At 41.7% G+C, this 27,278-nt stretch overlaps 1 protein-coding gene across 3 annotated transcripts in view; it reads left to right on the plus strand.

Moving 5' to 3' along the window:
• Positions 1-19,640, plus strand: part of stpg2 (sperm-tail PG-rich repeat containing 2) — a 35,367-nt gene extending 15,727 nt beyond the window's left edge. Inside the window, exons 11-14 of one of the 3 annotated variants that reach the window (XM_029161137.3) lie at positions 11,289-11,454; positions 12,698-12,813; positions 18,733-18,907; positions 19,437-19,640. In XM_029161137.3, the coding sequence (XP_029016970.1) occupies positions 11,289-11,454; positions 12,698-12,813; positions 18,733-18,882 (432 nt within the window). In that variant the 3' untranslated portion in view covers positions 18,883-18,907; positions 19,437-19,640. Of the gene's footprint in view, positions 1-11,288; positions 11,455-12,697; positions 12,814-18,732; positions 18,915-19,436 lie in introns of all 3 variants that reach the window. The other 2 variants (XM_029161136.3, XM_055512135.1) reach the window with 2 other exon arrangements.
• Positions 19,641-27,278: the final 7,638 nt, after the last annotated feature.

A 27,278-nucleotide genomic window follows, 5' to 3' on the forward strand; every position in this document is an offset into this window, starting at 1 on the left:
AAGATTAGGCTCATATTCACTTCCTCTTTTCATCTTTCTGCTTCCCCGCTTTTCCCGAGTGCTCTGCAGAGAAGATCTGAGGCCACGTCTAATGGCTCCACACAGCGCCTCCTTTATGACCAGTTAATGAAAAATCACCCGGGGACGTCTTAGCTGTGACAGTTAGCCACACGCTACGCTTCAGCCCAGACTGCATCCCTGGAAACCGCCCCCCACTGTCACGGATATTAAAAGAGTCTAATCAGGAAACAATCGCAATCATCAGCAGCGAGTGGGACAGGAACATGTATTTCTTTAAAATATTAGTTTGAGCTTTTGAGAGTTGCCTTCTATACCTCAACTTATGTTGTTTGTGCAAGTGTTCAGTCAACAGGTTTGTTGTTCTGATCCGATTCTTGAGCACTATCCTCTCTTCTGATGAAGAAGATTTTCCAGGTTATTAGTTTCTCGTTGTTTTGTTTTAAGCAAAGTCCAGTTAATTCACTTGCAGTTTATTTTATGACACTGCAAAATTTATTTTTTCTGTTTACCTTTCAAATCCACCTTTTTATAAGAGCTTAAATCCCAAACAGAGGTTAAATAGACATTGAATAACAAGCGTGGAATGATTTGTTTAGGTGGATTTTCTTATCGTGCCGTGTGTCCTCATTCAAAGGATGCTAGCACGTCTTGACAGTCCAAATCGAACAAACCTCAACTAGTTCAAATATTGGGAGCCATGTCAGATCTGTACTTCAGCTGAAGGTCTGGATCTGATAAGAGTTGATTACCTGTCTGTGCAGAAGAAAGAATCACACATGCTGTTGAAAAATGACAGCTTTGAAAGGAGAGATGATTATGAGTCGAGCAAAGACAGTTTGCTTTTCTGTTGCTTCTAATCCCGGGCCTTTTCAAGTAGTATTTCTCTTGATCCCTGTTCTGCTTTCTATTATTTTGTTCTCATCTTTTTCTGCCCCTCTTTTCCTCCTCTCGCACTTTCATTTTCCTTCCTAATCCACTTTCCACATTCCCCCTTCCCCATCCTTTGCATTCCTCTGTGATAATGACCTTCTTTTGCAGAGGTCGTGGGAGACCTCCAGGCAGCGTTGAGAAAGAATAAGTGTGGAATTTATTTGGACCTATGTTTTATCCTGAGGCAGTGGAAATTCTCTCTCTTCTACAGATCAATGAAACACTGGCCAGCACAGTGACATGGGGAGTTTGTGTCTGTCAGTTCCTTTCTTTTGTCATCGCTTTAATTTTTTAATGTTGCCGGTGATGCTGAGATTAACAGACATCCTGATGCATGTTAATGTTGCAGGTGTGTCCTGACTATAGCTACCAGATACACTTTGACACCTGTCCAGAACCAATCCTAGAAGGCACATTCTGTTTTGTCCACCTCTGCAGTGTGAACATGGTGCTGCATTTGTAAGTGAATGTGGATGGTGCCTTGACTTTTGACAGTGAGAGTAGCACAGTGCTGGACTAGCCCAGCCCCAGTGTTAATTGTTATTCCTGTGAGAAGCCGTAGCATCCAGGAAAGAAATAGGTTTCATGACCCAGTGCGACTCTAGCAATCAGGTAAGGCTTTTCAACGATGTTAATGGAATCAGCATATGAGGTCGAGGTGCTCGACATCCAATCTGCTGGACTGGAGAAGGGCTCTCTGTTGGTGGGATGACTCGGGTGCAGGTATGGAACTAGAGGTTCCATTAAGTGCTTTTTGTTAATATGTTTGCTTATTGTGAAGTTTGCTGTGGGTCTCCTTGGAACAGGACAGTGAGGTGAGCACACGTGCTGGATTCAGGATCTAGCAGTGTTTACATGGCTGGAATGGCAAGATGGTGGTTTCTGGTAAATGTTGGTGCCAGTTTCTAAAACAAACACATCATTGAACAAAGGAAAAGTTGTACTATCACAACACTGAGGGCTTGTTGTCCAGGACAAGGAGCAGAGCCCTGCCTGTCCTCTTATGAAACACCTTGCTTGTATAGTATGTCATGCCTCATTGTCTTGTTCTCATTGCTTGTCCCGCTCACTAAGTTCTAGATATTCAAGAGTTACGTAATAGACTGGGGACTTGCAGAGCAGAGGGGATGGGGATACTCAGGTCCCAGGGCAGGCAAAGTCAGCTCCACGCTGACAATAACAGAACAAAGGCACAATGCAGACTGGAGAGTCAAGCAAATAACAATGTGGCAGGGAGGCCGGGCTTGTCGAGTAGGCCCTCCACTGGTTGCCACTTGGCCTGATTACCTGAGACCAAAGGAGCTGCCAGGCAGAAACCTGTCTCAATAGGTGAGGAGAAGAGGATGTAAACATAACGAAAACAGGCGACTCAGAACAGAGAGATGTGACCAGTCCAGTGTATGTTCCTGTTCCACACACAGGGATGGCTCCTCTCTAACGCACACTTCAGTTATCTTCCAGTTGTTCAGTTGGTTAATGATTGTAGCATATCAGTATTTAAAACCTATACATTGAGGGTTTTTGCATGTTCCTGCCTTTGTTGTTACCAGTGCTGCTCTATTGAAGGATGTATGGGTATGTGATGATAGCTGACCACCACTATGTGACTGTGACACCCCCCTAGAAACACACAGACAAAATGAGTACATGTAGGCATATTTAGACCTTAAATTTAATTTTTCTTTGGGTTAGATATTTATATGAACATCTAATCAAACACATTGCTTTTATATACAGGATTACCTTGTTTTTATTGTAGAATTCAAACCTTTTTGTTGCATGTTTAAATATTGAAATTCTTTAAATACGCCATAACCTTTTAATAACGGGAGTATTTTTTTAAGGATACAATAGCCAAGTACTTGACAATGTGAATTTCCTATTGAAGCAGGTCTGTTGCTGCTATGCAAGTCATTTGAAATTGACGTAACCAAGCAATAATGTTTCTGCCAGTCAAAGAAATTCCAGTTTATCTGCATTAATATCTGTTACTGTCACAATGAGCAACACTTCATAATTTTGCTTTCTCTATGTAACTGGCTTGATGGAATCAGGCAGACGAGATTAAAATATGGCTTTTATTACATGTAGCAGTGAAACTGATTGGAAGTAGACTTCATTATATTGCACTGCTGAGAAAATAATAATCAAAACAAAACATTCTGTCATTCATAGGACAGCGATCTCTGTAGCTTATGGAGCACACTGATTCCAATGCTAAACTATCAAATAAGATGTTTTAGCTTTCCATTGTACACTTACTTATTCCGGTGCCTGTAGTACAGAAGGTAATGGGACTATATGTATATCAAAGACTCAGCTATCAGTAATGCAGCCTGTGACAACAAGAGACTGTTTTTGTTCCCAGTTGCCTTCATACAAGCCGTACATCGCCAAAAAATCACATGCAGTAGTTCAGCAACACAGACAGACATAATTTATGACGCCTGGTGACAATGCTAGCCAAGGAAAATCTCATTAATGTCAGTGACAAGTAGAGAAACACTGTAATGTTGTTGGAATAGGATCCCATACACAATGGAGATGAGAAAGCACGCAGAGGTGAAAATGGATGGAGGAAGCAGGAGGAAATGAAGGGAAGGCAACGTAAATTAGGGTGTGAGGTGCTGTATAGAGAGTGTAATTATCTGTCCTATTAGCCCTGGCACATAATTAGAGTCTCTGCTAAACATGCATCTACACCGCAAACACAGCGCTACTAGAAGTAAAACAGATATTGTTCAGCATAGACACATTTTCTTGTATCAAGCAAAGAAATCCACGGCTGGTAAATTTAGTTTGGTGGGAATTCTTAACGCTAACATTAAAGTCAAACCCCTGAAAGACCGTAATGGAGCTTATCTTAATGGCTTTACTCCCAGATAAGATGTAGGATAGACTTTCTTAACAGGAGAGTCTGGTTTCTGATGGAGCTAAAATCTATCCCTTAATTGAAGACAAATAATTAACCACTATAAAATTTAGGAAATGGGTCAAGACTAATGCGTAACTGTATTTTTGTGTTTGTGAGACAATAGGATTGTTCACATTATGGTGTGTTTGCCTGTTGTGCAGAACAAACTACCGTTCTCTCAGTAGAAAAACGAAAAGCATCAGGTTTTTTCTTCTAATAAGACCAGACAGAAGTAGAGGAACAAACTTTAATTAAGCTTGCCACTAGTTTTATTTTATTCAGTATTACCTAAGTTGCTTGGTTTGCTTTGTTTTCTTAAATGAGAATACTGGTGCAAAACTTTGTATTCTCCTAAAATTCATATTTTCTGCAAGGTGTGAAACTGAATCCCCCCTCACACGCCCCACTCTGTAGAGAAGAGGAGGTCGAAAGCCGTGCTGTAAATGGAGAATAAAGAGGGCAACACTAAGCAGTGAACAGAAGGTACGAGGATGAAAGAAAGACAGGAGTGATTAGAAGGGAGACTTTGCTGTCTGTGGCTCCAGAGAAAGAGGATAAATAAATAAATGCCGTGCCAGCCAGACAAAGAGAATGACAGAGCATGGAAGGAGCCGAATGCCACGGGCAAGATATGGTTGAAGAATGCGCAGTAGGAAAATATGCACAGGCCGAGAGTTTGTCACTTATTGACTTTTTGTCTGTGTTTCATTGCGTTTTTATATTATTTCCATGGACAGCTAATGACATGTCACGGTGCAGCCTCTATTTATGGGAGACAAGGGAGTCGGTGACGAAAGAAAAGAACAAAAACAGGAAAATGGAGTTAGAGATTTGATATGGATTTTACTGTCAGCTGTCAGGGTAACGATGATGATGTGGGTCCCAGTGAGAATTCAAGCTCGGTCTCACACACACACACACACACACACACACACACACACACACACACACACACACACACACACACTGAGGAAGCGCTCCACTTTCAATGTGCCCATAAACAGTAACGCTCATAATTATGCAGTACACTAGACGCATGCATCCACTTGCATATAAATGCTGAAGTACCACACAGCAGACACATAAATGCACAATTAAGTGAGGAGAAGTGTTTAGTGACACTTCCGCCCTGAGGCTCCAGTAGTAGCGCTCCCATCATGCTTTGCTCAGTCGTCTGCTGAACAATTCATAACTGTGATAGGAAGAAGGCAGCGAGCGCGGCGGGAGTGTGGTGGTTGTCGTGTGGGGGCTGCAGAGGCGCGGTGCTGTCACGCTGTATTGACTAGTCTTTCTGAGAAGCGCTTTTTACTCCGTTTTTCTGTCTGCGTTCCTCCTTCACCTTGCCCACTTCCTTTCATTCGCTCTCAGCTCTAAACAAAGGGAAAAGGGAAAACGGCGTGCAGCGACACTGATTTTGTCAGACTGCCAGAGGAACTCCGCTCAGCTGATTGACCCCTGCCTGTCCACTCACGTCACAGCCAGGTGGTACTTGCCTTGATTTGACCCCTGCGAGTCAAAACAGAAGCAACACAGCCTCCTGCTGGCTTTGCAGAATAAAAGTAACAATACCGCACAGTGAAGCAGGTTTAAGTAATACTGTACATCTGTGAGTTTGTAGATTAAGTGCGTCGGGCAGTCTCCTGCATACTGACCTGACCTAACCGAACTGTTTCTCTCCATATGTCCAGGTTTTAGACTTAAAAGGTGAATCAGAAGAGTCCCCCAGATACAAACCAGTGAACAAATATCCTTTACAACAGAATGTTATCTGTGAAACAGCCTTATCTTCTCCACCTCTGAATAGATTTTCCATTTTTAGTAAAAGAAGAGAGGGTGGAGTAAAAGCTGCCGGACCACTGCTTTAGCCTGGTCGACTGTCTCTTCGACTTATTATTTGTGGAGGATTTGAGGCCATTGTCTGCTTCTAATTGCCTCGGTCTGGGCTTTTATTCCATTTTCCTGCTATACTTTTCAGCTAAATTGGTTTTAAATCATCATCCATTTAAAGATGTGCGAGTGTCTGACTGGTCAAAGAAAACTCAGTAATTCAAACAGTCTGCTGGATCTGAGCGAAGTCTGATCTTTAGATCATGTGTTGACCTGAACTAACAAAGATGGAAGGAAAAGCTGTGTGGTAGAGAATCAACAGACTTGCTGTATACAAGTACAAGAGCACCAGGTTGGAGTTCTTCCAACAACTTCTTTTGGCTCCGGTGAACTGACTCAATGAATCATACAATAGTACTACTGTACTCACCAACAACGTACTACAACAACTATTCTCTCTCGCCCACATTCATTCATTCATTCCAGTGGAAATCAGAAGAAGCAGCTACTGAGTTAGCATGTCCGTCTGATTAAACCTTAATTCTTAATAATACCTTAATAATAGACTGTGTTGCAAAACGTTTACCAAGGATTTTTATTCTTCTTTATAAACCACAACATTGTCAGTCAAGGAGAAAAGTGCTGTCAGCTCAAGAATAGTGTAAATACTTGCTAAACTGTCTGATGCTCAGTTGTCTCATCCTTGCTTTAAAATGTCCTGTTTTACGTGACATCTTGCAGTAACACTGGTACGCCATTTCACTGTGTATTGGGTGTGTGGAACTGAATATTAAAGACAAATAATAGCGGCGCACGTGTAGACAGTAAAAGGAGAGGGTGTCGAAATGGGGACGATCGCGCGAAGAACAGAGGAAAACGCGGTAAAAAAGAGGCAGGAGAACAAGTGTGTCTTAAAAATGGTGTGATAGGGCACAGATGGAGAACTTGTCTGTGTAGCACTTTCAGATTTTATGATGTGTGGATGCTCTCTAAGTTATTGCTTGGAGGAAAAGATCACAAACACTGAGTGAAAGTCTTTCCCTCTCGTTCCCTCTCTTGCTGTGAAGTCCTGGTTATTGTTATCTCCCTGCTGTCTTGCCGTTACAAAAGAAGTGAACTGAAAAACAGCCCTTTCCTGAAAAACAGCCGTGACACAAAATAAGATGTTTTACAAGTGATGGGGGATAAACACTACACGATTTTAGCTTTTCTTTATACTCACTTTATGCTTGTTCATGCTTGTGCTAATGAGAAGAGAGAATAGGAAATTATTATTATTATTTATTATTATTATTATTAAATGCACCTTGAGCTCATACATCATATAATAACTGTAAAAACGATTTCATACCAGCGTATAAACAGCAAAATAACAGCATTTTGTCTTTTTGTGGCAACTTGGCTTTTTTTTTCTTGTGAAGCTCATCTTCTCCAACCTGAACCTGCTAAAATCTGGCAGTGTTTGGCAACACAGTTAGTGGCAGTAACACTAAGGAACTGTGTTAACAACAAGGTGACTGCAAACGCAAAGGTCCTATTATAAAACTCTGCGGGTTACGTCAGTCTTCCTCCGCTCCTCTCGTTCTTTCCGCTGATCCTCGCCCTCTCCTCGAGGATGAAGCCGGCGCGCGGCAAACATCTGCGTCCAGCGCGTGCGCGCGCATTTCTAAATGTGCGTCTCCCTGTCCAGAGTGTGGGCACCAGCTGTGGCCGGCAGCTGTGTGTGCCGTGCGGCGTGTGCGTGCATGTGCAGGTGCGTGCACGGGCCCATTGTGGGGAGCAGCTGTGTGGTTTGGGTGTGTTTGGTTATGGACAGCTGTTTAGTAGCAGGTGAGGATTTTAGGAGCCAAGCCGACAGCGAGCCAGGCACGCAGCCAGGGGCACAACAGCGGAAGCCAAGTCTAGTAAGACGCAGGGAGGTTCTGCACCGCGCGTTTACGCAGCCTGGCCTTCTGGACCTCTGCTGGATGGCTGGTGCTTCAGGACAGCTCCATCTGCAGGTGTCACCTCCCTACATGCCAAATGTATACACAGCTCACTGGTTACTACATTAATCAGTCAAAGGGAGACGCTCAAAGACACGACACGAACGTTAGGAGAAAATGGGGAAGGAATAAAATTAAAGACAGGAGGAAACAAGATATACCAGACTAGAAAAGAGCAAAACTGTAGCTGTCAGCAAATACTTGGAGTAACCGTGGCATATAAAGTGTGACTGGAAGTGAATGGGACCCATATGGTTTCCCTCTGTCATTCCAGCTATATTGACGACCTGTCTTAAACCTCATTAAGGCCTTATGACACCAGCCATACCTCTACAACTAAAATCAGACAGATGGTTATCAGGCTCCATGATGAGACACCAGCTGTGCTTATGGAAGTCTATCAGAGTCAATTCTAGGACGAACAAGCAAACAAATGCGTTTAAATACTGAGGCTACACTGTGGTACAAGCAACACAAGTGCACGAAAAATGATGCGGCTAAACAAATGTTAAAAGTGAAAAGTACAGGTACAAGCGTTTTTAAAAGCTCCGCTGGTTGTAACGCTGCATTCTCTGGAAAAGTGTAGGGAAAATATCCGAAAGAGGCAGTTAGTGATAAATGATGAATATTTTATGCTGTAGGGAACAGAAGCCATATTCTCTGGTGTCTTTTATTAGCTTCCAAAATGTTCATTTTATTAAAGAGACAGGCCTAAACAAGTAAGACTTTATATATAAATACTATCCTGTGCTTTGTCTGCTTCAGCATTCACCTTTGTACATGTTTGTTTGCTTTGATCACTTCCAGTTTATGACACATTTTAAAACAAAGTAACATATCACTTGTTAGTGCCTCACAGGAACCACTTTGCCTGTAAAAAGACACAGATACGTCTTAACTGGTTCAGAGGCAGCAAAGATTTTCATCAGAGCTATTCATTATCTCTGTGGCAGTGAACGCCGTAGTCAAAGCTTCTGAACAGGAACTGCTTGTGTGTTTTTCAAGTAGAAATAACATTAGATTAGACAAAGTTAGAAAAGTTAGGTCTGCAGACGTTATCAGAACATAACATTCATAACGTCAGGCTTCAACTTTTAACCTGAGAGGATAAAGTGACTCAGCGCTGATCCTGACAATGCACTGCGTGTGTGTGGGATACAGTATGTAGTTGTGTCTGTAAGACCCCCCCATCACACACACACACACACACACACACACACACACACACACACACACACACACACACACACACACACACACACACACACACACACACACACACACACACACACACACACAAATAGAGACTTTAAAACAACAGCATTGCAGTATGAGGCTGTTGCTTCAGTTTAAGGACTGTTGTGGTTAATGTTAATGTAGTTAACACCAGTAATCAGGTTTGTTTACAGTCGGACTGAAAATCAAATTAAACCATAAATTAAATCATTTTTAATAGGTTCTGTGAAGGACATCTGTGTTTTCACCAATGCATGATGTGCTCAGTTCAGCCTTCAGGTCTCTCAAATGTAATTACAAACGCTTTGATTTACCTGCTCCAAGGGCAGAGACAGTTTTGGATTCAGGGACACCATAGTAAATACTGTAATCTGCACAAAAGTGGAAAAATTAGTTTTGCAGCTTTATTGTGCCTGGACAAGGTTGTGTTTCTAAATTGTGTTGTCATGTGTTGAACCTGTGAAGCACGGTTTAACATAAGTGGGGACTTATTGTGGATTTTGATCTGGATTCATGGTTACAATAAGATGAGGTCTGAAAGTGGGAAACAACAAAAAAAATATCATATTCTGGACATACAGAACTGAATGTACTCAGTGCATGTGCACTGCATTACCTACTTTAATATTTACCTTTTCCCTATTTGTTTTCCTTGATCTCATGCATTAGCAGTTTCTTTTCACACTCTCCAGCAGGACCATGACTTCACATTCAGTACAGCTTAATGTCAGGGTTTTTACATTAATTTTAAATTCCTTTAGGTCACGGCTGACAATGCGTCACGGTGCTAGCATCATATCAATAGTCAATTTATGTTAGTGACCGCCTGCCTTCACATAAACGTGTGTGGGGTCCCACATATGTACAGGATGACTAGTTTTCAGCCAGAAATGTCCCTTCGTGTGTATCTGTGTGTAACACATACTGTAGATAAGTATTGAGCTGTCTAAATGTCAGGGCTGTGTAATTAAAGTTAATGTGAGTGCTGTCAATAGGTGATGATTACTACTGGGACCAGTGGTTTGCTTCACATTTAACTATAATTAGGGGCCATACGGCTCCTCGACAGGTGTGTGTGTGCACATTATGTTGCAGAGCTTGGAGGATGATTGGTTCGCACAGTCAGATACATCTGTGACAGATGCATGCCTACAGATGACACACGTTTTCATCACCTTCATCATCCACTCTTCCCAGCATCACACAGAATAGACTGACTACAGTATCCGTGTGTGTGAGCTTGTATTGTTGTGTACATGTTGGTCTTGTGTCCTTTTCCTCCCACTGTGCCTATAATGAAACGCTAAATGTCCTGGGTTAGCAGTGATTAAAGATGGACAATACCTAGGAGGAGAAGGAGACAACAGCGGCTGGGAAATGACAGTTTGAGGTAAATGACAGCAGGGCTATGTTTAGGATAAATGGATCGTGCAGCTATATTCAGCCTTCGTCATCTATTATTCAGACCTACCGACAAACCTCGTGTAACTCGGATGCTTCTGCAGCGGTGGAAGTTTCCAGCCACATGACATGATTCGCCCATTTTCCCAAACAACCAAGATACATTACATCAGTGGGGTGCATCTATGAATTGGCTCATAATTATCAGCCTTGCAATAATGACTGCAAGTATAATGTCCTTCATAACAAGGCTGGTAGTAATCTGATTTAACTTATGATATGGTGCCCGTGTTCCCATGATGTTTCCCGGCTCTGTGAAGAAGCAGCTTAATGACAGCTGTGTGTGTGTGTGTGTGTGTGTGTGTGTGTGTGTGTGTGTGTGTGTGTGTGTGTGTGTGTGTGTGTGTGTGTGTGTGTGTGTGTGTGTGTGTGTGTGTGTGTGTGTGTGTGTGTGTGTGTGTGTGCGTGTGTCCGCTGCATTTGCATGCGGATGATATGACACGTACTGTATGTCCTTTCGTCTGTATGCTGATATTCATGCATGAACGTGTCTGCATGGGTGATATGGTAACAAGTCTGTCAGTGTGTTGTGATAACAGATGGATGAATGGGTCATTTGTTATTTATAATGAGTGGTGTGTATGTGTGTGTCTGTGTACTACCACAGACTGTGTGTCAGTTGTGTAGTATAATAAGGGGACCCCAGAAATGCCAGATTTTGTGTATGTGATATTGTGTGTTACATTGTAAGACATTTTCATTGCCAGCTGCGCAAGGTCACATTGTTTGCTTTGCCATCAGTCAGTTGTTTCATCAGATTTAGAAATGTTTTTAACCTGAGTTTCTTTCTTGGCATTGGTAATGTTTTATTTTTTAAACATTGTGACAATTATTATATTATTATATACACCAAAGCTGTGGCCACCACACCCTTCATCCATGAATCCAGGGTTCTGCTCTTCTCTCCCCTGCAGGATTCACCTCCACCGAACAGTTACAGTGTGAGTCAGACATTTGAAAAGGCTAACGGTGGCGCTCATTCAGAACCGAGGAGTGAAGGAGCTAAGAAAAGACAGAGCTGCTTCCTGTCTGCTGCACCACGACCTACTTCCTTTCTGCAATGTGACCCCAACGTGCCAGGTATTACAAACACAACATGTCCTGAGCAGTGGAGTCTGGTCTGGTCTGGTCTGGTCTGGTCTGGTCTGGTCTGGTCTGGTCTAGTCTAGTCTAGTCTGTTCGCGTAGCCATTAACTCTGCTGTCGGTCTAAATGCTAAACGTTTGGCAACTATACAGATTCACCCCTTTGCCATCATGCAGTCCAATTAGGAGGCTCTCTGTGGGCATATAACCTGATATTTACCCCAATTACGTTCCCATTGAAAAATGTTGTTTCAAAATTGATAGATTCATGACTTACTTAGATAATTTATGACTAGCCCCATTTCACCAAGGGACACAACCTGTGAGGCCCCCGAACCGTTTAACCAAAATCCAATTTGCATATAGATAGATGGGACTGTTTGCAGCGTTTCTTCTTTGTGCACTCACACACACTAAATCAGATATAGAGACACAGGCATATGGACAGCCCGTCACACACATGGCTTCGCACTATAAGATGCACACATTGACACATACATACAGTCCCATAATAAATTTTCATGAACATTAGAAAAAAATTATAATTGTCACCATGCTGGGTCCCTGCGAAGGTGGTTTTAATATGTAACAATCTTATTTTTGTTTGTGTGTAGCCTGGAAAGACTAGTTTTCTCTATTCTAATGATTCTAAAGTTAAAGTTAAAACATTTAAAAGCAATATTCACATTCATAACAGGGACAAACAGTATTAAAACTCTTGTTTCACTGTTAATGCATATAAAAGTATGTGTGTGTGCGTGAGTGTGTGCGTGTGCATGTGCGTGATGATGTTGTCATTGTAACGTCTGTGGAGACAAGACTGAGCAGAAAGACACAGACATTCATCCAAACTGTTTTAACTTTAGTTAAACACTTAGTGTCCAGCAGATACATAATAAGGATGTAATATAAAAGTAAAATTGTTAAAAAATTACAACAGTAATGGCAGGTACATTATTAGCTGGCATTGAAAAAACCTTCAACATATTTAAAATAGAAGTATTGATGATTAAAATACTATAAATATCACTGATCCTACAATTTCCAGCAATTTATGTAATCTTCTATCACCAAGGTTACAGTAAGCAGTGCTTAAGCTAATTAACTCAACATAATGAATAAACAAAACTTGTTAGTAAGGATACACTAGTCTTCCTTAAGCCTGCCTAATGCAGCTAAATATCAAATGGCGTATTTGAAGCTTAGGTGTGGATTATGGTGATGATGTGCTTTTATTAGGCCCTGGTCAGTACGACCCCCGCGTCAACTCCCTCCCTCAGATGGCTCTGATCTGCTCCAGAGAAGATCGATTTAAGGTCTCCATGAGTGTCAACCCCGGACCAGGCGCCTATCAGGTGAGGATGCTGAAGTTGCATTTCACCTGTGTGAAGCGCTTTACCTGCCGTCTTCCTCTGCAGTAATAGCGCATTCAGAGATGTTACAATGAATACAAGCGTGCTGCAACATGAGAACGTAGTTCCTGCTGGTGTGGTTGGTGCATGAGCGGCCACAAATAAACTGTACGTTTGCTATCTCATATTGTAATCATATGAGAACCGCTCATGTTTCTATCTCTGACCTTGGGACGTGCAGATAGAATTGATTACTCTGTAAAGAAATCCAGTGGATTCCTGTGGTTTCACCCAATCTGTGTTTCTCCTCTGGTGCAACATGAGGCTGGATGATTCGGCTTCCTGTCCAAGAAAGCTTTTCACTTTATGGGAAGATGTGCTCTTAATTGACTTGCCTGATTAGATTCAAGTGGTAAAAGTGAGTGCAGTTTTATTAAGTCTCATATTGTTTGCTGCAGCCTCCTCAGACAGTGATAAATGTGCTTTATGGTTGAAGCAAGAGTTGTAAAGAAAGCTCACCAGAACCTGATCTGCCCCATGTCACTACGGTGCCGTCATGGTGAATGTGTACATATGTGAGAGATGATTGAACATCAAAGACCAAACCACAGAGTTGGGGTTAAATCTCACTGCACAGTTCGCGGTCATGTCCATGGTTGCAGTGTTATTACAGAGCTCTCTCTTTTCTGCCTGTTGTCTTTGTGTGGACCTGTCTCCCCATTTCTTTCCCCTCTTCTCTCCTGTGATTTGCTATTGTTGCCTTTCTCCTCACTGCTTTGCCTGTGTTTACCCTTATTCCTTGTCGCCTGTTCTGGCCAATTCCTTTTGGTCATTTATCAAACACTGGAGCCGTTTGGATCCTAATGAATTCAGGTACATTAGAATTACTGGGCTGGCATCACAATGAACCTGGATCAGGTGTTGCTGACAGTCAGTTACTGTAAATTCTGGTGTTATCCTCTGATCCTTTTGTACATGCTGCACCTTTATACAGTATAGTGTATTTTAAATTTACACAACCTAAAAATTATCAGCATCATAAGGACTGTTTATTTTCTTGGATCAGACTAAATTAGTTTTTGCAGGGTGTACTTCATAAACTACCAGCTGAATGTGTATCAGCTTAAGCTCATGCTTACTGTACCAGCAATCTCCAGCTTCCTGTATAGATGGATGCTCGTCATCACCATATGTTCAGCTATTCTCTCCCCCACCACTCTCATATTCTGCCTCTCCTCTCAATATAGGTTGTACAGTATGTACTTGCATCGTGCAATGAGTATAAAGATTGTATTCTATTCATGAGGCTATTTTAACCACACTTTGCAGCTGTGCAGGTGATTAAACATGATTTTGATCAGAACTTCAAAAGCTGCTCTTTACCGGCTGTCAGCTAATAATCAGGCTGCGATACGACTGATCTGTGGACAGATCAATTGGCCCTGGGTACAGCTCTATTGACTCCACTGGCCTCTTTGTGCTCCGGTTTCCTCCAAAGACATGCAAGTCAGTTGATTATTACAGTAAAAGGAGTTTGTCCAGCCTCTATCAGCAGGATACGTCAGGGTCACGTATAAATCCTGCAGAAAGGAGTATCCTGAGTCACGCCCCAACCCCCAACTCGCTTGGATTCCTCTTTTTCTATGCAGTTGGGTAGTGTCCTTTCATCATCAGCCTTTCCCTGCCTGATAAACACCCACACTTCTCACTCTCCACACCTCCAGTTTGTATGCAGGCTTTGTTTTTTAATTCAGTCTCGAGTTGAAACGGAGATTACCCCAGCGACATCATATGAATAATTTTCTCAAACCTTATAAAGCTCCCTCCAGAGCCACTTGGGACATCATTCAACACTTTTCACAGGCTGAGTAGTACTTCTCATGATGATTAGACTAAGCCTGGTGCGTGAAATTGGTAGAATGCACCTCTTTAAACAAATACACACGCTTCATGCCAACTGTGCACGTTTTATTATTAAAATGTATCATTAAAGATTTAAGTCAATATCAGCAACATTTACAACAGGGCTTTCATATCTACATTCACAAATATTTTGCTGCAGAATCTTTTTTTTATTTTAAATCTCTTTGTGACTAAAGTCCAGATGTTTATAGTATAGATGGGTTTTATATATACAGTGTACTCCTAATGCAGCTATATACACACTCTATTCTCACCCTCCGCGGGTGGTCTCATCCCCTTTCCAAGCTCGGGTCCTCTACCAGAGGCCAGGGAGCTTGAGGGTTCTGCGCAGTATCCTTGCTGTTCCTAGGATTGCACTTTTCTGGACTGAGATTTCGGATGTTTTTCCAGGGATCTGTCGTAGCCACTCCTCCAGTTTGGGGGTCACAGCCCCTAGTGCTCCGATCACCACAGGCACCACTGTGGCCTTCACCTTCCAAGCCTTCTCCAGTTCTTCTCTGAGCCCTTGGTATTTCTCTAGTTTCTCATGTTCCTTTTTCCTGATGTTGCCATCGCTTGGTATTGCACATCCACCACTACGGCTTTCCTCTGCTCTTTATCCACCACCACAATGTCTGGTTGGTTCGCCATTACCATATGTATATATATATATATATATATATATATATATATTATATATATATATATATATATATATATATATATATATATATATATATATATATATATATATCTATATATATATATATACACATACATATATGTATACATATATATATATAGATATATATATATATATATATATACACATATATATATACATATATATATATGTATATGTATATGTATATGTATATATATATATATACACATATACGTATATGTATATGTATATATATATATATATACTGTATATATATATATATACTGTATATATATATATACAGTGTCTATATATATATATGTATATGAGAGAGAGAGAGAGAGAGAGAGAGAGAGAGAGAGAGAGAGAAGAGAGAGAGAGAGAGTATATATAGCAATGTGTGCATCTTATATATATATATATATATATATATATATATATATATATATATATATATATATATTATATATATATATATATATATATATATATATATATATATATATATATATATATATATATATATATATATATATATACACACAACCCTATACACCTGTTATATGCCTTCCTTTATGAGTGAGACAGCTCATGTCTTAATTTAATCATATGAGGTTCAGTGCTTCTTTCAGTAGAACACATGCCTAAGCTCTCGTCTCAGTAATTAGCTGTGTTATTGTGAATCTATACGACACCACAGGCCATACAGAGTTAAGGATAATGTGAAGTCACGCAGTGAGGGAGAGCGTGGACGACAAGCAGACTGAGGGAGCAGGGCGATGTTGATGGGAAAGAGGCAGCAGAGGACAGAGGTCAGACAGAGACAGGAAACGTGGAGGACGAGAAGCAGAGAGGCCGAGACCAGTATGTCTGAAGCCAAGGCTGATGGAAACGTGTGTCCATCCATACATGTTGGTAATGTCACAAAGCCCACTTGAGTGGCACTAAGCCACAGCGAGGCGCCGCTTAGTCTTTCCATTAAATGCACCATGCAAGGTACCACTTAAAGGACGCAGGCCTGATGAGCTTCTCTCACACGTGACCGATCTCATTGGTGGAGCTTCATTTAACAGGGAGACAAGTGTGGAGGGAACACAGTGATATAAAAAGACACGGCGCAGACACCAGGCAGAAACAGATATTAATTAAATGCTGTGATCTCTGCTGATATATAAACCTGCCAAGTGCAGAGCGCACACAGAGCCAAAAAAGGAGAAGCTGGAGTTTATTTGATATTCATTATAAGTCAGAACAGAAGGTGTCCTTAACACAGGTGACATTTCATCAAACCTTCCTCCGGCTTTGCTGCGAATGCCTCCACATGTGCTTCCTCTGTGCGAGACATTTTATACTTCTACTTCCAAGTGTGAAACCCTTTCATTTCCAGTCTTTCTGACAAGGGCAGAGAGGTAATAGTTGTTATTTCAGGTTACTGCATTCACGCTTTCTGTGCGTTTATTACTTTCCTTTATGTATGTGAGCTGTTGCCCCGTGTGTATTCATTTCCATGTGAGAGAAGGCCGACGCACCCGGAGGCAACCCGCAGAACAGAGGCCGCCGTGCCCAACACGAGGCTGCTGTGCCTTTTCTGGAGTTTACTTTTACTGTTGCCTGTGATTCCGATGGATTTGAGTGGTTTACATGCAAAACTCTTGCTCACAATCTGGGAACAAAATAGTTTCCATCTTTTTATTGTAATATAAATGTTAATGAGCCACACATAAGCACACAACTTATTTCGTCTTGTGTCTGGGGGCGCCGCACACAGAACAACGCCAGCACCGGCTAAGTGGCCTGAAGTCTGAAGCAGTAAACCAGCAGAGCTCCATGTGAACCCAGTGCTGGTGGTTCCATACTGTATGTGGTGGACAGCCGGGGCCCTGACTAACCTTTATCAAACCTAACCTGTGGTGAAATAAAGGCATCGCTTGTGTGTGGAACGTGCAAATGTCTGCACCCATAGAGAATCGGCATCTTTTGTTTTGCTGGCATGTCTACATTAGCATATGGGATGCAGCATGTCTCACATAGCGTGTGTGTGTGTTGTGGGAAAGACTTACACACTTCAGCCGTCCTGTGATTGTGTGAAGCGAGTAACAGCATCACCAACTCTCCACATAGATCCCCTCTTTGACCCAGTGAAACATCCCATAAATCCCTCATCATTGCCATGCCGATGGAGTCGTTACTTCCAAGGGCTGTTCCCCATCTCCCCGACCTCTTGGGCAACCCTGAGGGTGACCTGGAGTTGAACCCACAACCCCTTTTTTTTCCATTAGGATCAATATGGAGATCTGAGCGGCTGCGCCTATGTGCCTAAATCCCTGTGTGGCACTCCTGGCATACTGATGGGTGCATGTGCGCTGGGAGGCTGGGGGTTGGATGGTGGGGAGAAACACAGCGACATGCACAAGGTAGATTCCTCAGGCGCTACCTGGGTAACGGGAGCGCTTGATTAATTGCGTGTACAACAAGCATATGTCTGCATGCATGTATGTATGCCTGTATTGTTTTCTGTTTGATTAGATGCATGAGCGAGCGAGAGAGAGAGAGAGAGAGAGAGAGTTTGCTTTCTGAAATTGTTTTAGTGAGGTGAGTTTGAGGTCAGACTTTGAAGCTCACATAGGGTTTCTTCTTTTTTCTTCTTTCGTCTTGTTTTCACGTGCCTTGTAGGCAGGTTTAGCATTTCTGCGTGTTACATGTGAATTCAGGCGCAGTGACACCTGTCTCCAGAGACGCATCGCGAAGAGTTTCTAATGCCTGTGGTTTAAGCTTCCACCCGTGTGCTGGCAGCTGTTAATCGAGGACACGCTCGCTGGTGATACTGTACCGCGTGGTGCTGCAGAGCTCTGCTTTGATGTCACCGCACCGACCGAGTGCCAAACAAGCTATTATGAGAAATAAATCACAGATGTACAATGCGGTTGGACACACTTTCATATCTGCCTGAACTACAGGCGAAGCTATATTGTTCAAAAAGCTCTGCTTTTGCGGCCTGTGCATTTCCTGGGACACACTGCACAGCATTTTGCTTTATTGAGCTGGATCATATAGATTGTCCTGGGGAAACCATTTATGTGGCACTTTATTAGACTGTAAAATGCAGAAACAAGACTGACTGGTGGGAAATGCTGAGACCTGTGGATTAGTCCTGCTTCAAAGTCAAAGGACAATCACCTCTAATGCTGCAGTACGTCGAACTGCTGTGGCTTTCATTCATTCATTCATTCATTCATTCATTCATTCATTCATTCATTCATTCAGTCATGCATTTTTGTTCTTCATTCAAGAGCGTGTACAGGCAAATGTGGCCATGTTTTCTTCCTGTCACTTCTTTCCTGTGTGTGTTTCCGCAGCTGAGTCCAGGAATCATGAGCTCAGTGCTGAAAGGCACCTTTAACGTGACACTGGGCCACCACTGCTCCTCCCGCGTGGCCCCTGCTCCTCCTGCAGCCTACAGAGCCCATAACGCACCCACAGCCTGTATTGCCACCAGCGCTTCCTAGAGCTCTCGTGGGTCAAGGTTTAGAGGTGAGAGGTGAGTGGGCTAGAAGGTCAATTTTAAGGTCATCGCAGTCCAATTCATATTCTTGCAAAAGCTGATTTCCCATGAATATTTATAGCCTCATCTATTTCTGTTGAATGTATAATGCCTCGTCAGTGGAAGTAGTTTCAATGATTGAATTGTAACTTTACCAAGCTTATTAATTAAATAAACATAAGTGTGGTGAGATCTAGATGAACGTACTTATAATATATTGCAATTCAAAATAAAGCTTGAGGGTTTTTCAGACACGCTGGTTTCCTTCTTGACACTTTTAAAGTACAGCAGTCTGTTTTTCTCTCTGTGCGTGTTTGTCTCGGCCCAAAATGGGCTATCGCATTACAACACACAGTAGATCCCTAGAGCTGTTGTTTTAGTCTGCGGTAATCTCCCTTACAGTTAATTTCACAGTTAATTGACTTATTAAAGCAGCTAATAACTTGTGACTTTTTAACTTATAATTGATTGGAGTAAAATAGCAACTCATTTCACTTATTTACTTATTTGTTGTTTCAGGCGGCAGTTTGAAGGAAGCTCTTCATCCAGTGTTCCACAGTAAATGTTACAGGGAACCCTGCTTTCACATCTGATGTCTTCCTTATTGTTTAGTTTTGCTTATGACAGGCTTGAAACGCTGAGTGGGCTGTTTTTGTGGATCAGTCCCTCTGTATAAACGTTTGTTAATCAATAACAATTAAAAAGCTGTTGATGGAAATTCAGTCTTTCAGAACCATGTTAGTCTTTACTGCTCCACACATACTGACTAATGACTGAAGATCTGGGTAAGTGATGGGACAGGATCTCATTCCTTACGTTTGATTTGAACTCAAACAGTCTCGTTTTTTTGGATGACAATAAGCCAAGGCATTAGATAATTAGAAAAATGTTATTAACATTCCTAAAGATTTGAGACCATTATTGCTTAGCATGCATAAAATTTAAGAAGCTATTAATTATGTTGTGTACGATAGTGCTGAGTAGCAGAGAAACAGCTGTGAAAGTCAAGTAGAAGACTCATACTTGTGTTTTCGTGTTAACATAGCATACAACCAAAATGATTACACGACCAAACCAAACATCTGCATGTGAAGGCGCATTGTGCTCATGAATTTTAAGTGTGAGAGCTTCCCTTTGGTAGAATTGAGGCCGTTTTGGCTGTTATGACTGAGCATCCAGGACAGACCTGATGTGAGACCACAGCATGAAATATTAAGCGTACTGTACATGCTCTGATGCTTTGAAACACCTGTAAGATGAGACAGACTAAAGGGAGAGATGTCTCAACCCATATACACAGAGATCCCATACGGTGTGGAACGCAAGGACTAGTGAGTCAGGGTATTTTCAGAGCCCACTGAATTCTCAAGGTCCACCACCGCCAGCTGGGACGTTTGTTTTACACACTGTATCAAGGATGTTGGTGTGAGTTTTGGAAGGTCACTCATGCAACCCAAAACCGTGAAAACAGCCAGGAAAAGATGTAACATAAAAAAAATAGCTGAAGGGTGAATTGAAACAAGCGCGTCACCTTGTACATGCGCTATCAGAGGTATCAGAGCGCGTGGCTGTGATGAGGTGATGCAAGCGGCTCAGAGTGTCAGATAAACCACTTTTACTGGCTGTTACCACTGGAGCGTGGAGGATTTACGCTCCTTTTCCTCCGCCGATCGCCACCATGAATCAACTATTCATGGCTGCGCATGATTGTGTGTTGTGCTCTCAAGCCTTAAAGACAAGAGGAAGGGGCAGCAAGGATCGACAGACAAGCACATATGACACTACGGAGGCAGGTGTTTTTATTAGATGTTGGCTTTTATCTGATCTGAGATGACATTTCTAATGAATCGCCGCCCCCATCCCTCCGCCACGTCCTGGGTAAGAGCGCTTTTAAAACGTGTCCGTCTGAACGTTCAGGGTAGCAGGTTCGTCTGAGCACCATGTCTCTGATTGTTCCTGTGGGCCTTTTAGCCTAATGAGGTGTTTACCCCCTATCATTATTCAGCTGGGAGCAGAGCACAGGGAGAAGACGGACGAGTAAAGGCACGGCGGTTGAGGCAAAATAGAGAGTGGAGCATGGAAAGGGGTTGAGGGAAAAAGATGTTAGAGGATGATGGAGGAAAAAAGGGATTATATATGGGAAGAGGAAAGATCAGAGAGTTGAATGGAAAGGGGAGGCAGAGGAGGAAGGGGAAAGAGCCTGGTGTTATTTATGTCTCCCTCGGCACTCGTCTTTACCTTTTTTTTTTTTTCCCTGCGAGCTGTTTTACATCAGCGATCTAATTAAATCAAATAAATCACAGTACACACACACACACAAGTACGAACACACGGCCACAACAGCCCCTCCTGTTCCTGGGACTGCGAACATCTCCCTGAACCCTCTCCACCCAAGATTGAATAAATCTCGATTATGGTGCATTACACGGCACATCATTCATGTTGTTTATAGGTCTAAAATATGCAAACAGACCAGCAGCATAAAAGTGATCAATGCTCAAATGGGCCCCTTTACTGGTCCGTTGTCATCCCTCACACAGCACCAAACTCTGTCACTTACATGTCTAGTGCAGAAAGAAGACTTATTGTATTGTGTCCTTACATCGTCCCCTCATGATGGCTATTTATATTGTCTGCGAGCCGAGCCTCAGAGAGGCATTTTTATTATCTCATTTACTAAAGCACTGTGTCTCTGCTGTTGAGCCATTATTAAATCTAATTAGCTCTGCCAAACCTTGAAGCCGCCCCTAAGAGATCTCTTGATAATTGTGAAACAGAGGTAAGTTTGTCGTGGTTTTTATTCGGTACAGTGGGACTCTAACACACCAAACACATGCAAACAATAAGCAGCTGCACTTTGTTTCCAGGAAATGGCTGCTTCACACAGATAATTGTTTTGGCATATGTTGTATAAATATGATATTAAATGTATATATTTCAAATAAAGCATGAAATTAAAATTCATATTGCTTAATAACCATAGTTTTGACAAAGGTACGCAAAGGTCCATGCCGTTACTGGTTTATTTGTAACAAAACAAATACATTTTCATACCACTATTATTTGAAGTCATCAAATGATTTTTCCTGGATGCAAAAATGCAAAAACAACATCACTTGCCAAGCTCATGTTTTAGAGTAAATAGTTTAATGAATGTTTAATTGTTTATAAAAATTCAGTCTGTGCTTTTAATGCTGTGAATTTACTGGGTAAATATAACACACAAAGAATTTTTGCTCTGAGGTATACCCATTATATTTGATGATTCTTTATACTGCAACTTAAAATATATAATATGATAAAGAGATTTATAACGCATCAACTACTTCACTGTAAATCTGACCTTTACAGAATTGTGATGATGGTTTACTTTTGCTGACAGAATCTGAGTTTGATGGGATCGAGCACTAGTCATTGTCCCCTGAGGCATTTGTGTAAGTGAAAGTTATTCACCAGAGATCAAACTACTCTGATCAATCTTCTGTTGACCTTATAACTCAACCTGTCAATACATGCAAATGTAAAGTGCTAAATTTAGGCACGATCATCTTGAGTTGACAGCTACATGCGCCCAGATACAGCTCGCTGGAAAGCCAGATTAGCCAGTGTCTTTAATTAAGGGAGAAGTACAGTAGTGCAGAAGAATCAATGTGGAGGTTAACAAGTGCTGACAAGGGCAGAGGAGACACTGAGGCTTAATTTAGACACACAGGAGCAAGGCCTGGTCGTGGTCCAGCAGCAACTCCAGTCTGCGTGTGCTAAGGCCCGATGCTGCTGTGGATAATGTGGATAATAATGTAGCAGCTCATACCGACAGTGTTACAGGTATTTAATGTTCTAAAGGCTTGTCAGATACAATAGCTGTTTTTACTTAAACTCTAGAGAAAAACATTTTGATGTTAATACATGGTAAAGCCTCTGTGCATGTTTTTCTTATTTTTCACACTATGTTATCTACAAAACACACACACATTTTTACAGTTAAACAGTGTTTACATTAGCTGCACTGGACAGAATCTTATGAATTCATCTATTTTCTGCTCTTTATATCAAACAAATTGACAAATTACGTTCTGTTGTTAATGCCTTTATTTATAATTCTGCATTCTATCTTTATAATCTTTATGTTAACGCTTTTAAATGAGTGTTATTTAACACTCATTTAAAGTTAAGTTTATTTTAAGTTTTTCAAAGTTTTCTTAATTGAAGGGAAACAGCGCCCCTCTGGGTTGCAACGGGAAATCAATGTTGAACAGTGTTTGTGGTCAAACGCGGTACTGCACTCCCATCAGAGGAGGCAACAGGTGAACTTGAAGTTGTTTTAGTGGGAACGGCATCAAACAGACTTATGTGTGGCTGCACTCGGTTATAAATTATATGCTAAATAGTAAGTAAAAATAAACTATGTTTTTGGGATTAGGACAGAAAAGAGAATGACAAGTGTCCACCTAGAGCTGTGCTACCGTCTTGCTAACGCTAGCAGCTAATGCGAAGCTACGGTGGCAGCAGCTGGACGCGGAGCGCGTCGTGTGGAATCAAAGGTGAGTCACTGCTACTTGTGTGCTCTTGGTGACCGTCTGTACACATTTACTGTAACATCATTATTGAACAGCATTATTTGCGTTTCTCCTGCCTGTGCTGGAGAGTTGTTTTGTGGCCTCCGCAGCATTAGTGCAGTGAATCTGGAGCCACATTTGAGGCCTACTGACTTATTCACTTCCGCTGTTGAGGTTACATCTTTACAGTAGTTTTACAGTTTGCACATCATGTGTTTTCATTGTTTTCTTTTGTTTTGAGAACTGTTTTAGGAGTTTATAAATCAACTCATATGCAGTTTTATGTAATATTTTCTGGTGGTGAGTTGTACTTGCTTGTGGCCCCTAACGTTTTGTGTAGCTGCGTTGAGTCACAACCGTTTCCTGACTGTGTGTTGCCTGCAGGATGTGAGGACCCCTCTATTTGCATGTCAGCAGACACTGTGGGAACGTGCCCCTGTGTTTTCAGCCTCACACCAGGCTCTTCCCGTGTGTGTGTGTGTGTGTCTGTGTGTGACATATTGAATCTATCCCTAAGCTCTGCTCGCTCCGGTGCAGCGGGGGCCCCGGGGCCACTCATCTGTCTTCCTGGTGTTCGCTGCTGGGCGCAGCCACGGTGATCCTGATTGGCAGTCGTTACCAAAGCCCGGTGGGAGGTCATGCGTCATTGGGTCAGAGCAGATTTGAGGGCGGGCTAAAATGAAGGATAAAGAAGTGTGTGTGTGCGTGTGCGAGCGTTTTGCTGGTCCTTCGGCTGCCTTTGCAGTAACTCATGCACACACAGTCAGCTGTATGTGTGTACGTGTGGATGTAGGTTTGAGTCATTTGCTTACATGTTTGCCTTCTTGGGTTTCCTGTGTGTTTTACTGTATATTAGTGTGTGTGTGTGTGTGTGTGGGTGTGTGTGTGGTCTGGGTGTGCCTCTCCATGCCTTTTTAAGCAGCAAGGCACTTTAAATGGAAATGTACTTGACATTTAGGAGGAGATGTAATCAGCGCCCATTAGAAAGCAGCTGATTTTCTCTTCAGAGCTCTCTCTCTTGCTGACTCCCCCCCCCCCCTTTTTCCTCCATCTTACCACAGTATGTCATTTTTACACTTTTGATTTATTTCCATTTCCTCTGCATTCAGCTGTCTGTCCTTCTCCCTCTCTCTCCCTTTGAATCTAATTTACCTGTGGACTCGCTGCCTCTCCCCTCTCCTCCTCCTCTGTCTTTCTCGATCAGGCCATTGTAGTTCAAGAATAGACGTCTGATTTCATTTCCACGTTCTGCTGCGTTCATCTCTGTCATTACGAAGCCTGCATTCTCAAGCGGGTTGCAGGAGCGTTGCATCGCGGCAAATCATGCAAAGCAGTGAATCACCGGGGTGATGTTCTGTCTGTAGGTGTGAGGCTGATACAGAAGACAAACAAATCTACTTGATTATGTGGTAGTACTGCTCTCATATCATTAGAAGTCAGGACATTACTGTAAAGTCTATTAAAAGTTGCTGATGAGTATGAGTACCCATCATCATAATGTATTATTAATTCTCCTTCTGTATTCTGCAGGAAATGTGATGTAAAAAGCAGTTTTCACATCTAATTTAACTTTATCTGCTATAACTCTGAATGTCACAGTTCCTATAATCACGTTGGGCAATAAGAGAACTAAAACACCGGTTTAGTTTCGCTTCTCAAACATTTACAATCAGTTTTTTTTTTTATAATTCTGATTATTTTTTATATTCAGTTCCCTTAATGTTTTATTCTTGATGCTGTCAGACATTAGAAAGAAATGCTCCTCATATTCTACCGTAGCCAAAGGCAACGTTCGGTACAGTAGGTAAATAACAGCAAAAATCCCACAGTTTAATTCACAATTATAGACCTGAGAAAAGCAGCAGGTTTTGACATTTGCAGAGATAAAAACAGGCTCTCAAATTTGTGTTTGATTTAATTTCTCTCAATTGACTTCACTTAACTGTTTCAGCGTCGGTTAATTTCCTTCCCGACGTGTATGTTTCTCTCTGCGTGACCGTACGCTGTGCATCATGAGCCGTGGTCTGTTTCTCTGTTTGTTTATTTCACTCCCCCGTCTCTCTTTCGTCTGTCTTTCTTCATCAGGAGGTCGTAGTTAAAGAATAGAGGTCTGATTTCATTTGCACAGTCTTCTGTGTTCATCTCAATGTCATTATCAAAGCGTGTTCTCAGGCAAATGGTGCCTGGGCTTGTGTGTGGCGACAACGAACAACAAAAACAGCGTCCTCATTAGCATTTCCTGATTACGCTCTGCTTTTAAATGTCCTGGAAACGTACCTGCGCAGAATCAAGGTCATTTACTTCACATTGGGTTTGCTTTGATGCAAACATGTCCCTCACTTTAAGAAGGGCCGCCAGGACTCAAGCGTCTCATTTTAGAACAAGACTGTGCACATGTGTGTTTTGAAGTTTAGTATATGTGGGTTGCCTTGTCAACACAACCTTCATCTGCCATTCAGGTTTTAAAAAAAGCTCATTTTAAAGGCTTTCAAGTCAGAATAGTGACAGATGGAACTTATCAGCGAGAACTCGAGTTCATTTCGGTTCACACTTGGAGCCAAAACAACAAACAGTCGCGCTGTACGCCGAGGGATGCTCCGAAGAGCGTTTGAATAATAGAAATGATGAAAACAGGTGGGAGAACAAATCAAATTAATTAATCATAAACAGTGGAGAGGTGAGTGCGTGTCAGCGTAGCGCTGCCTCTGCGAGAGCGCGGAAGGGCTGTTTGATATCAGATCGCGCGGTGAAGAGGTTTAATAGAAAAAAAAGTGAATAGGAGTCAGAAAGCAGCAGTGACAGATGCTCGGACTTTAGAACACATCAGTATCTGCAGGTACAGCTGAATCGGCTACAGCTGAATCTGTAGCTGGAGAGTGGAAAAAGAAGCTGTTGGCCTCAAGAATGAGACTGAGCCAGTGGATAATCGTGTTATTTATTTGTGGGTGTTAACCATGAAGAAAAAAGGGAACAATTCTTTACATAAATCATGACATGCATATTTGCTATAGGTGAGTTCTTCTCTTGGTGGAACTGGTCCAGAAGTGAAGCTTGTTGCAAATTGTCAGATTTTAACTGTGGAAAGAAATTTGTGTTTAAACATATATGACGTGTGACATTGATGGACAAGGCAACAATTGAAGGTCAAGTGGATTTTATTATTTTACATCCAATTGATGTGGAAGATGAATTTTTTTATTTCCAGTCGTGCTGATTGTTTAATTTTGCTGTCAGCAATCAGCTGCACTTGGATTTCCGTTTGTGAATGTGCTTGTGCGTTCTTGCTTATGCAATCACAAGTGATGCTGATTTTGGGATTAACTGTAAATACACTTTGCCTTTGTGACCGTAATTATGAAGCCAGAAGTTCTGACACGAGCTGCTACATAATTTACATCAGCGTCACAACAATACAGTTTTGAAACCTTGATTTCTGTTTGAAATGTTTTTCCCTCTCAGTCGTCCTGTATCCAATATTGATGTCCCACCCAGTGACTTTTAGCTGCTGTTATAAAGCAGATGAGATGAATGCTGGTGGAATTTTTGACTTTCATACGACAATAAATGAATAAATGAATGAATACAATTTAATAAAATAATGGAAATATTCAATCATAACCACTATGAGAAACCTTTGTGTAGGTTTTGTGATGTTGTACTTGCTACAGTTTTCTTTGATGTGATTTATTGGAGAGAATGGTTTTATTTATCCTTTTACTTTCAGTTTTTCCATCTTCTAAAGACATAAATTCTTTCTTTAAGTTCAGTGCTTGTCTTTTAGTCAAGTTTTTTTTTGGGCTCGCTT

This window comes from Betta splendens, chromosome 9 (assembly GCF_900634795.4).
Source record: "Betta splendens chromosome 9, fBetSpl5.4, whole genome shotgun sequence".
NCBI lineage: Eukaryota > Metazoa > Chordata > Actinopteri > Anabantiformes > Osphronemidae > Betta > Betta splendens.